At 33.4% G+C, this 13,701-nt stretch overlaps 1 protein-coding gene across 1 annotated transcript in view; it reads right to left on the reverse strand.

Moving 5' to 3' along the window:
* LOC106469811 (uncharacterized protein CG43867-like) overlaps positions 1 to 13,701 on the reverse strand; it is a 206,013-nt gene that overhangs the window by 14,516 nt on the left and 177,796 nt on the right. Inside the window, exon 27 of the mRNA XM_022399301.1 lies at positions 2,245 to 2,322. Within this exon, the coding sequence (XP_022255009.1) occupies positions 2,245 to 2,322 (78 nt within the window). The remainder of the gene's footprint in view (positions 1 to 2,244; positions 2,323 to 13,701) is intronic.

The following is a 13,701-nucleotide window of genomic DNA, read 5'->3' on the forward strand; positions in this document are numbered from 1 at the left end:
ACGGCTAGCGCAGATAGCCCTCGTGTAGCTTTGCGCGAAATTCAAAACAAACAAACAAACAAGCAATAGTATTTCTTTAAATGCAGGATTTCTGGAATAATACAAAAGAATTATAGTCGCAGACACCGAAATCTGTAAGTCCACTTGTCGAATATTAGCCGTATTTAATAAAGTATGGCTTATATTCGATATAAAGATAAATTAACACTGTAACGTGTGTACGTTTTTTGTTTTAGATTAGTTAGAGCTAAACTTTACCATACTTAATACTATCAATAAATAAACTTATAACGTTACTCTACGACCTAACGTTAGACCTTTTTTAAAAATTTTGATAAGCGTTTAATGTGTTGTTGTACAAAATACATTGCAAAGCCAGCGATGAGTTTGGAATAAACTACCAAAGCTCAGCTCACTTAGATTTAATATTTCTAAACTCTATAATACTGTAAAGTGGGTGACATTTTGTAGATCATAATATTAACGTGTTGTACGAAAAGAAGAAAAAATATCTTATGGCATATTACAATCGAACGCCAATTTCTTCTAATACAGTTGCTTGACTTGCTGCTTTTAATTAAACCTTAAGCATTCCATATGATATATACGTGTGCAAGAAAACCGATAACACCGTAATTAAAGAACTACTTATTTCATATGTATCGTTAGCGTCAACTGTTGTTGAGTTACGAGATCGTTCTACGCCCAGAACAACGACTATTTTTATTTACAGAATTCTTTCTTATTTCCCTCACGATTTACAGTCAGAAAGTATTGTACAATACAATCTAGTGACAAAGTTCGTGTTATTAATGTTCTCAGATTAACATTGGTTAGAATAGTAAATTACGACTCTAGTATACAACTAACACCTTTACGCTCTAACACATACAACATAGATAGCGTTACACTATCTCGTCCATAAGAGCTGATATATTTAACAATAAAACCTATGGCAACAGAGTATTTTAACAACGAATTATATAAAACAGCTGAGACTAACACGTACACAATTTGACACATTTACTCGTATAACATCTGGAACAACGGACACAATTAGCGCTTAAAAGATTTTGTTGATATTAGAGCATTAAACGAATAAATTGTTGTAGTTGTACTAAAGCGTTAAAAGTGTTTGTTGTTGTGGGTGTTAGAGAGGTAAAAGTACCAGATTTTGTTGATATCACAGTATTAAAGAAATCAACTGTTGTACTAAAGCGTTAAAAGTGTTTGTTGTGGTGGGTGTTAGAGAGGTAAAAGTACTAGTTGATTTCTTTAATGCTGTGATATCAACAAAATCTGGTACTTTTACCTCTCTAACACCCACAACAACAAACACTTTTAACGCTTTAGTACAACAGTTGATTTCTTTAATGTTGTGATATCAACAAAACCTTCTAATACCTGCAATAATAGACACTTTCAACAATTAAATAAAAACTTATTTCTCTAATGTTCTAGTATAAAAAGTTGATAGTTTTGTATTGGTAACCTCCACGTAAAGTTAATAATACTTTAAACTTATAATTCAATGTAGATACAGCATGGATTTCTAATTCTTTATTGTTGTTGTTGTTTGTAGTTAAGCGCAAAGCTACAAGAAGCACGATATGATGTTTCCATAACGGGTATCAAAACCCGGATTTTATGGTTTTATAAACCTTAATACTTACCGCTGTGCCACTGGGAATACCTAAATCTTAAAAACAAATCCACGTACAACCATAACCATAGTTATCTTAATATCCAGCTGTTTATAATGAAAGGCTTTTCCTATGATAAACAGTATTGCTAGAGCCTTTCATTATAAACAGTATTGCTAGTTGGTAATTTTTTAAGATTGCTTTTTCCTCGCTGCCTCTACGGATTTACAACGCTAAATTCAGGGATTCGATTTCCTTCGGTAGACACAGCAGATAGCCCAATCTAGTTGTGCTATAAAACACACATAAACACATTCTCGCTGCCAAAATGTTTGTCTATTGTTATCTGTCAAGTTGACTATTTGTCATTTGGATTTGAAGCAAGTTAATCTATTTATTACGGTGATTGTCTGAGAGAGTTAACACTAAATCTGTAAATAAACGTCAAATAACAGATTAGTTGTACAATTTGCGCCTTTTATGTATTTTCCTCGAAAGGCGCGCTAACAATTTTTTTACTTTTACTTTTCACTAAATTATAAAAGTATTGTTTGGAATAAATCCATTGTAAATATACGAGTACAATATGTTATGTACATACCATTGTTGCGTAGTCCAGGAGGACGAGACTGTCTTCAGTAACTGCTATCCACACTGTTAACTGATCATTGGTTTTCATCTGTTACAAAAAGAGCGAAATTACACAATTAGCAACACAATCAATAAATAATCAAATAATCGAAGAAAAACAAATGATTTAAAAACGTCTGCAAAGAAAGTTCATCCAAGTTGTATGATATTTTGTTGTGAAGAAAGATGAATAAAATTAAAAAGTAAGAAGCGACACTACAACTGAAATTTAAAACTCACTGATATGAAAAAGTCCATGTAACACAAAGTATTACAGTAAACTAAAGCAACTGCATGTTCCTAAACACTGTATCATCAAAAAACAGATTGTAGTCAGAACACAAATAACATGAAACATTTACTCTGCCCAATTAGAATACGATCAAAGACAAAATCTGTCCAGAAAAAAACTGTAACATTAACAATTAATTGCTGAGGTGAAATGCACGATGCACCTAATAAAAGACAAAACAAACAATAGTTTGAAATACTTAATTATGCGCAATCATAGCAACGTAAAATATATAGTGTAGAAAGAAAAAAGAACATGAAACTATAAAGTGTCTAACCAAAGTAAGAAGATGAAAAGTATGCTGAGAAAAACACAGAATAAGATCAAACTATTTCATGTGTCCAACCTCAGTAAGGTGAAACACAAAATATTATGCACCTAACCACAGCGACATGAAGTACAAAGTGTCTCATAAATGAACAAAATAACATGAAACGAGTTAATGTTCCAAACCACATGACTACATAAACGCTTTGTATTATTATTATTTACTCATTAATTGTAAAGCTACTACGGCTACTTACTACTGTATCCAATTTTTTAACTAGTAACCAGAGGGAATGCAGCCAGTAAGAGAATCATACCATACACACTAAGGGATTGAGTGTCCCTCTTATAACGCACCCACAGCTTAAAGTGTGGGGAATATTTTGTAGTATCGCACTGCTCCAAAATCTAGAGCTCTACCAGAGGGTGAACCCCACAACCCAAATGCTTTATAACATAAAACAGCCACAGTAATGCGTCAATAATCATAAAACACAATAGTATGAAATAATGCATGTTCTCAACCACAATAATGTTAAATGATAATGAACTCAGGAAAAATAATAAAACAGAATAACCTGAAACAATTAGAGGGGCACTCAACAGAACGCATGCCTCCGCCACGCATCTTTAATTATATTCGGCTCTAAAAAAATATGAAATTGTGTCCGTGTGTCCATCGTTATCAACAGACACAGAACATTTTATGCAGGACAATGAAAAATAATATTCTAGATATGTCCACCAAGTTTCATCAAAATACGATAATTTTTGATTGAGGTATAGAACAAAAATAGTGTGAAAAATCGGTCCCCATGTTAACAGATAGGAGATTGTTTGGATTTTCGTGACCTTTCTTTGACCCTTTACCTAGACCCTCCAACAACCAAGCACTTCTAAGTTGGGTCATAGTCCAAATGTATACCAACTTACGTCCGAATCCACTCAGCCGTTTTAGAGAAATCTTGCTTACAAATACAAACACACACACACACACAGGAATTAAAATAAATAACCTTCGTTCACGTTCGGTGGGAGAGGTAATTACATGTGCCCAATTACAGTAACATCAAAAACAAATGGGCCAAAAACGTCAATATATATATATAAAACAGTTACATGAGGTCAACCCATTAACAGGTACTAACATGAAGCAATTAAACTTGCTTAAGCACAGCTAACGTGCAATGAAAACTCTGCACAGAAAAACGCACATGTCTTTGAAATTGTATTTGAACATGAGTGGAACGTTATGCGACGTTAACACTATGGAATGGTATTTTAACTTGAGCGGAACCTTATGTGTCACTAACACTAAGCGGTTAGTTCAAAGACAGCCATTGCCGTCCCTAATTTTGAGCTGTTGATCAAAAGAAGGGAGAGCACTCATAGCATCCGCCGCCTACGCGGATACTCTTAATCGAATTGCAAGATTGACTGAAACCTTAAAAAGTGCCCATCTTCAGTGAAGAGCCAGTGCAGCGGCATACTGTGGGCTCCAACCTTACACTTTGAAAGTGAAATATTAGATATGCCCATAAAAATAGCGTTTCTAGCGTTTTAAGTACGCAAGAACGGAACTTAATCAAAATTAAGAATCGTATTTTGATATATATACCAAACTGTCAATATCATATACATTGTATATTAACTCCAAACACTTGATCGAATACAGATAAATAGTAAGCACGTATCAGCTTTTCAGGTGTCCTCTTGCCATTCTATAATTGTCGAACAACGTTCTGTGTTTTTTTTAATAATAAAACTTGTCATTCGAATATTGATTTAAATACCTTTTCCTTAATGCTATGTTTTTCATAAGTGTAGAGAACAAACAAGCCTATGTCAATTCGTTTTTACTATCTAGATATTGAATGTAAGACTTGCTGGCAATTTCCCTTTAGTCTCTGGTGGAAAACTAAGCTCAGCCCATCGCTTTAAGTAAGGTTAATTAAAATTTTTCTTCTTCCTACCTAACTCAGGATTACTAATAAGATATAGTAATTCTTGAAACCACTCTGACTCACAATGATGAACTAAACTAAATAGAAGATCAAATGTTTTACTGTGTTTTCTCTCATCCTGAGTTGATAAAGGAAATGATAAACCTAAAAATCAATATTGTTAACGTATAAAACGTTATTCATATGTATATGTTTTATCTGCCCCAATCTGACTAATTTTACTTCACAACTTGAAGTGTATTATAAGACGGAAGTAAGCACACACATCCATAAACATGTAAAATATATAAGACAAAAGTAATGTTTTCCGATAATCATTAATTGACAAATATGTTGAGAATAGGCTGTGTTCTAAAGATCATGAGATCACAATAGGGGAGGGAGGCTAATTTCAAGACATTAATAGGCCTTGATTTGATATTTAAACGTTCGAGACAAATGTAGAATGTATACCGTCAAAAGGAAGGTATTTTAATCAGGGGTACCTTGATTCAACGGCAAGTTTTCCGATAAAGTCATCAATCTATATATGCAACAAGAAAAAAAACACGTAACATTTATTTTGGAGAGTGACAATAAGGCAACAGACTAATATGCTTTGCAGTGGTGCCACTTTTTTGCTTTAAAAACAGCTTTCGAGAAATATCACCAGTCAACCACACAATTTGAACGTCAATAACGTAGACAACAGTAAACGGAGCAACGGCCAACAACGACGGTAACCATAGCAACCAATTCGCAGCTAACCGCAGGTGTGCGTAGGTTGTAACAGTAAAATAGCATGAGCAAATTGCTGAATGTGTTATCGAGATGACGCTACCTAGTGGGAGACGAAATAACTATGTCAAGAAGTCTTAGAATTTTGTGATTTCGCTTACGGTGTTGAGTATATTCAAAATCAGTTATATTGACGTAGCAATTTTAGGAAAATTGTATAAAATATTAAAGTTGAAAGGAAAAAATATAAAGTCGACGTATGAATATCAAACTTCTTGTGGTTACAATTTAGCTTTGTAACTATTATGTTTGTTCTGTATGTATACTGATTTAGGTATAGAATGTGCATACAAACTACTTAATTATTTAGTTAGTTTGTTTGTATTTGAGCACAAAGCTACACAATGGGCTATCTGTACTGTGCCCACCACGGGTATCAAAACTCGATATTTAGCGTTATAAGTCCGCAGATATACCGCTGAGCCAATGGGGGGGGGGGCAAGATATTTAGTTACAGTTCTCATGTGGATTTACAAGCGTTGAAATTTCCTTCTTTTTTCATTTTCTGGACTATTTTGTGAGTTATCTTACCATTCCATTATTTATCCGCATATATACACTATATAGAGGAGAGAGAATAAATGTTGTGAAATGAACATCAATTTCAGGTTAGTATTTACAAGTCATTCACTTGTATCAGGTATGAAAAATATGTGGTATTTAGCATCATTAGTGACCCCTCATGACTCGCAGACTGCAAGTCGAGCGTCCTAATTACCAGACCACGTGTTACTTGGAGTATTAAAAGTTGGTACGTAATATACATTTTTATTCATTTTCTTCTGTATACTGAAAGATATGTTTTTGAAACAGCAGAGAAATAGAACATATAATAAATAAATACAAATCAAACAACACTAATTTCATAAACAAATAATAATGTTGTGCAGTGGAGGTGACAGCGTGTAACTAATTAATCTGGCTATTTAAAACAAGCAACAAGAAGATTACTGTCAATAAACTTTGATAATGTTTGAACAATATACCGTCTAGCATAGAATATACATATATATATATAAAGCAGTGCTTCGCTAATATTTATAGCAGAGAGTTAGACAGTGGCGGCGGGAGACTATTGTTGCATAACTAATTACCTCTCAATTTTGATCCACCATCAAACATCCCAAACAATCAGGAAATATACCACCTGTGGTTCACAATATCGAAGCGCTTTTTTGCGTGTTTAATGACAACAGCATAGTATAGTCCTCGTATATCATTAGCTGCATCATTAGCATACCGAAAACTTGCTTCTTACATGCACTCCTACCCGACATTAACTAAAAACAACGTAAAATGTACATGGGTGTAAAGTATGTATGTATGGAACTATTTCTAAAATGAACACACATCTGTCTTTCTGCATGGGTATTTTTAGGACAACATGCAAACACCGTATTCAGTATCAATAACCAATACAGATAGTTTTGGTGCTAGTTCGTGTGTTAAATATGGAGTATGACAAAGAAGGATCCATTACCTTCATCTTGAGTCAGGGTACAAACAACAATGGGTAAATTTCGTTATAACTGCTACACGTATGAGAGTTTTTACAGCTACTCATATTTTTGGATCTAAATTGTAAGATGAATGATTTTATGGTTTGATTTAACTTTGTGACTAGAGTGCTTGGTCGTTGTTGTTTGGTGTTAAGCACAAAGCTACTCAATGGACTATCTATGCTGTGTCAAACGAGAATCGAGGTCCTATTTTTAGAGTTATAAACCCTCAGACTTGCTGCTGAGCCACCGGAGGGTAGAACACTTGGTAGTATGAATTAGCGTAAGATCTAGAGCGTGAGATTAATATCTAGACCTAAGTAAGAATACTTGTTTAGTATGAATTAATCTAAGACCTAGAGTGTAAGTTTAATGACTAGACTTTTTCACAACCGTGTTCAGTGTCGTCTGCCAGTAAGTCAAGGCGCCGATATGAAAATTAAAGATTAAGGCATGCGGAGAACGAAACGAATATGAGGGTAGCAAAAAAACAAAATATGGATTCCGGCATACAGATAAACGAAATGAATCACAGTTACGCAAAAACAAAACACAGAAATCGAGAGTATTACTCGTGAATTCAGGGAATGAAAAGACACGTGTTATTGTTGGGGGGGGGGTGAAACTGCACCCTTTTCTCCCCCCAATCCTTCCGTGGAAAACTAAAAAAAAAAAATTGCTACACAGAATCAAATATGCACACATCGACCACACTAGGCTGTTGACAGCTTATATTACATAGCTGGTCACGGAATGGATGTTATTATCTACTATGAGCTAGTTTATGCTTCGTATTAGAGCCGAGCAATTTTTTCAGGGCTAATGCACGTAGATGTGCATCGAATGTCATCAGAAACCAAAATTAACAGGATAAAAAATTACAGATGATTGGGAAAATGCGAGAACCTTCTTGAATCTCGGTATTTTATGACTTCTATATTACTGAAGTAATTGCTCTCTCTCTCTCTCTTTCGTTTCTCTCTGAAACAGAATCAAATAATGTTGACTAGGGCTTTTTAAGTTCAATGGATCCAATAACAGTTACATCTAAAGGATTCTTGTGTATCAAATCCATTCTTTTAACAGCTATATAAGTTAGCGTCTATAAGTTATCGCTGCATACAACTACGTCATATTTTTAATAAAAGTAAAACCAACCTATACACTAAGAATATAGATTACACAAGTTATAAAAACTAGTTGAGAAAAATAAGGATGATGTAGGGATGGTTATTTAACTTGGGGAGTGCAGAAGCATTATAGCGTTTCATTAACTTCAACACATGATGTCCACCAAGACAACACATTACAACTCTTATCTACAACTAAATGTTGAATTCCTTTCATTTACATGAATTCAGGTTTGAATAAAAGCATTTAAACTGAATAATGCTACGAAGTCTTACAATGGCTAATTCTCATAAGCTTGTAACATTGACTCAGTGGCTACTTATGGAGGGATTTGTGTATGGTTTTGTGTATTCATCCCTACCTTGTTTTTTTTGGCATTGACATCCCTACATCATCCTTCGTTTTCAATTTTTTTATTACTTGTTTCCTCCCTCTTCTTCTTCTTTTTTTCTCTGATGAGTGCCTGTCTATGAAGACAGCAGTTTTAGCTTGGCATGATGAGTTGTCTTGATGGACAACATGTGTTGAAGTTAGTGAAACGCTATACTGCTTCTGCACTCCTCAAATTAAATTGCAACATTTTGGTGTGCAAATCATCGCGACAACTTCGAGGATTGGTGAGCTAGCCCGCCAGAATCAGAATAATCAGTTGAACATTTGGTTGTTACGCTACTCGCCGGTTCTGTACTTTAGCGATGTTTTTTGGCTAAACTGAAGGTCTTAATAGCTTTTGAAAACCTCGAAAACCTAAGTTAGGTGTTTATAAAAGTCTCTTAGATTGTTATAAGAGAGATTTGAGACTATGATGAGCAATATAAAATATGCAGCGGCCATTTCTTTCCCGGCCCATCCTTACAAACTAAGCGCTACCGTGCTTAGTGCTAAATTAATCACAAACATTATCAGAAGGAAGGCAGATCATTTTATTAAGTGCTACTCAATAATGACTACAGTTACTTCTCTACAGAAGAAAAACTACGAAAAATACATGCAGCTAATTCATAAACACGAAGTCCACAAACTACCTTATACTTTAACGTGTAGGTTTAGTGGTGTAAAACTGGAGAAGTTTTACCAGCTTCCACATTACTGCATATTAAAGTACAGAAGTCAGCGCTGAACACCTTCTATACGTACATCACTTCTGTAAAATGACCTCATAAACAGCTAAATCAAGATGAATGTGATATTAATAAGAGACAATCAATACGGTCAAGCTTATGTTATCAGTAGTTTCTGACGCACGTGTGGGTCTTCTCTGAATTGCTTATGGAACATTTTCATTGCATCATTTCTATATTTACCACGGTAAAATATTTCGAGAGCAGGTTTACAAATATAGATCATAGGTTGTGTTGATACACATTCCAGTTGACATTTAATAAAATGTTAGTTTGTTAAACTTCACGCAAAGCTACTCGAGGGTTATCTGCGTTAGTCGTTCCTAGAGGGAAGACAACAACACCTGTCGCAAACTCTTTACCAACAAATAGTGAAATTGACTGTCACGTTATAATATCCTTACTGCTGAAAAGACGAGAATGTTCAATGACAGAATTCGAACTCGCAATCAGCAGATTCCGGGTCGAGTGCCCTAACTATCCGACCTTGCCATGCTTTATGAAAGAACGAAAAAGTCATAAATATATGGCCGTAAAGCTAGACTACTTAATAGAAAATAAAATAAATAGGATATATTGTTTATCAGTATTCGTGTGTGGATGAATGTATGTATTCAGTAATTAACGAAGAAAACATCTGCATAGGAACAGAAATGTCATACAACTAGCGACACCTTTTGGAATTTTCGAATAAATGAAGTATATTTGACACTTGTTGATGTTACTAACGTATACGTGCACAGTTCATTATGCGCTGAAAAGTGCCAGTCAATAATTATCAGACTAATATAACTTAGCTTTCAGGCCTAATTAAACGTGTTCGTGTATTACATAGTATTAAGCATACTAATCATTTGTTTTTCATGATTTCACAGTGCTATTCTTAAAGTAGATTTAAATTATGGTTTTGTTTCAATTTTTGGTCTGCCAGATCAAACGATTTGAACTATATATAGCTTATGCAAGGAAATATGTTGAAGATGACTCATACCCTTATTAAGCTTTTGGAAGAAGGCATATTATTTTTGCTATTTGCAATAGTGTTGTTTGTCAGTCTGCCCTAACTTATGTGCTTCGTAATTTTAATTAAGTAGCTATAACAATGGAACTTTGAAACCCTTTAAGTCAGAAATATTGAGCTATCCGAATCCATGCAGACCAATGGTCACCTCGGTCATATGAATATAGCTTTACCATGTCTGTAAATTTAAGCGATAATGTTAAAATACATATACAATATGGATTCGATATGTTCTGAATTATAAGAGCATGAAAATAAATATTTAATTGTTACTCCTTGTTTACATGGGAAAATTGGACTGCAATATTTTTTGTATGCAATGTTTAAATTACTTAATGAAGGAAATTTATAGGGTTAATATGTTTGGTTATAAAATATGGGGAAAAATGTTGTTTTTTTCTAATTTTTTTGTACAAAATGCTGCTGTTATTGTAATTATTCTAAATGTACACTTCTTACAAAACGAAGACCCAGAACAGTTTATTTGCAAAGTAGGTATTATGATGAGGAATTAAAAATATAGACAATAAACAACATGGCATTTTAAAGAGTGGGATTAAGTTAACAATTTCTACTCATTTCTGATATTTAAAAAGAATAATGAGAAACGTGTCATCTAACATTTCTTTCTGTTAAGTGTATCACAAGGTTAAAGATTTCTAAGCAGAAATCTCTGTATTGACTAGTCATATTTTATTGAAACATTAGGTTTCAACAGAACTATTCCTGGCGCACACAGGTTCAACTGGGTTTATAGATTATCGTTTAAATCTTTGTCACAATACCAATGACAAAGGATTTTACTAATTATTAATATTTTATTATACACGATGTTTCACTTTTGTAAACATCAACAACAAAAAATACCCCCTCTGAAGATAATTTTGTTAGTCAGTTTCAGAGTTATCTTGAGGGTTATCAATTGATAATTATGATTTGAATAAAAGATTATTAGAATGTGTACATCCATTGAAAGGTATATCCAATTTTTTGTGTTTTTATGAACATTGTCATATGATAAGTTTTTCTGCATTCACTTGAGTTTGACGGCTGGTAGAAAACGTTTGAGGAGAATCTTAGGACTTTACTTCTTTTTTCTACATTTAAAAGACGAAAACATCCATACCACACCAGAATTTTTTCTATATTTAAAGGATGAAAACATCCATACCACACCAGAACTTTTTCTATATTTAAAGGATGAAAACATCCATACCACACCAAAACTTTTTCTATATTTAAAGGATGAAAACATCCATACCACACCAGAATTTTTTCTATATTTAAAGGATGAAAACATCCATACCACACCAGAACTTTTTCTATATTTAAAGGATGAAAATATCCATATCACACCAGATATTTGTATAAAAAGAAGCGCTTTCAAGCTCACAGAGATATGTCTGCTTATAAACGGAGTAAGAGTAATGGAAGTGGAAAATATTTTTGGAATGTTTTGTCTTATAGCAGTATATTGGGTTTCTAACATTACTTTTTTAATAACTATTTTAATAACATTGTACCTCATCATGAAGAGTGGTAGCAAAAATCATATCACAAGTTCAAAAAATGTATAATGAAATGTTTTATTTTAACATTTAAGAGACTTACGGAATAGACATTGGTGCCCTGTTTCATATATGTATCTACCATATATGTCATTTTCCTCTCGTATTTACCCCTATTGATCAGAAGATTTATTTCTAAATAGAACATTCATAACAATTTTATTTCATTTTGACAAATTCTTCGTTTGCCAAAGATTGACCTAATAAACATATAGCTTTTTCAGAAACTAAGTATATATACATATGTACAAGTGAAATATTTCTCAACTAAAATCTTAAAACCGTTCCTTTTATTTTCAGGCCTTAATGCTTCTAAAATGAGTAAGTTAAGATTTTTAAAGGAGTAAAACCTGAAACGATATACTCTTTTATACACACACACACACACATATATATATATATAGGAGTGTCTTAACTCCTTGTGGAAAAGAGTACTTTTTTATTCCTTAGAGAGAGAGAGTACTGGAGAGGACATGCAATTTTTGGGTATCGCTACTCCTTTCACATAGGATGGGAAAGCTGAAAGTATAGTGCAACAACAAAATACGAGGAAATGTTTTTATCCTGCATTCTCTTTCTTCTTCATATTAAAATATAAGAAATGTTACTCACAGGAAGTTGTCCTAGAAAAGAATCCTTGAAGCTTTCCTTCTTTACAATAGAACATCTGTCACATTCAACATTTTTTTATCTGTGGTTACTGTATTTTTGTATCATCTGGGATCAAACCTTGCATTTCTATTTAAGTAACATATTAGGCGTATTTTTAACTGTACGAATTTCTAAAAGTTTATTTTTAATTTTAAAAATATTATGTAAAATTACTGTTATGCATAAAGATTCATAACATTTATATATGCGTGTATTTTTTTCTCACGTCAGATAAAAACTTTATGTGCATTACCTCAGTTAGTATTCATATTTGGATATTCAAAATTTGTAAATTTAATTATATTATTTATCTAGTTGATAATAATGAAGAAGTGGGTAGTAATAAAATATAATTTCGATAGTAATGTTAACTGATTATACTCTTTGGGGAAGTTAACGAAACGCTCAATATGCTCTGCAGACAAAGATTGAGTGCGTTATATTGAAGTGCTTTTGAATAAGTAAATCAGCAAGTCACAGAGCTACATGTTGACATTGTTTGGCGTTTCGGAGGTAGTATGATGCTACAGAAAAATTATAATTTTTGGGAAGGGTATGTAACAGGCCTTTTCTACGTAAAATATTTCTACACTTAGACCATAAAGATGTGTTCAGATAGGAGGTTTTGAATTTCCAATACGGGAATCAGAATAGGACTTGTAACAAGTCATACTCATACAGTAGTAAGCAAAATGATTCTTGTAACAGGTGGAAATCCATGAATACAAAGGTCAGTGGTAAAAACTATCAACGTATCCCAAGCAACATCAAACCATGTGGTGTTTCACTTTACGTTATAAGGAAACCATGTAGTGTTTCACTTTACGTTATAAGGAAACCATGTAGTGTTTCGATTTGCGTTATAAGGAAACCATGTGATGTTTCACTTTACGTTATAAGGAAACCATGTGGTGTTTCACTTTACGTTATAAGGAAACCATGTGGTGTTTCACTTTACGTTATAAGGAAACCATGTAGTGTTTCGATTTGCGTTATAAGGAAACCATGTAGTGTTTCGATTTACGTTATAAGGAAACCATGTGGTGTTTCGATTTACGTTATAAGGAAACCATGTAGTGTTTCGATTTGCGTTATAAGGAAATCATGTGGTGTCTCACTTTGCGTTATAAGGAAACC

The sequence above is a fragment of the Limulus polyphemus genome, unplaced genomic scaffold (assembly GCF_000517525.1).
Source record: "Limulus polyphemus unplaced genomic scaffold, Limulus_polyphemus-2.1.2 Scaffold99, whole genome shotgun sequence".
NCBI lineage: Eukaryota > Metazoa > Arthropoda > Merostomata > Xiphosura > Limulidae > Limulus > Limulus polyphemus.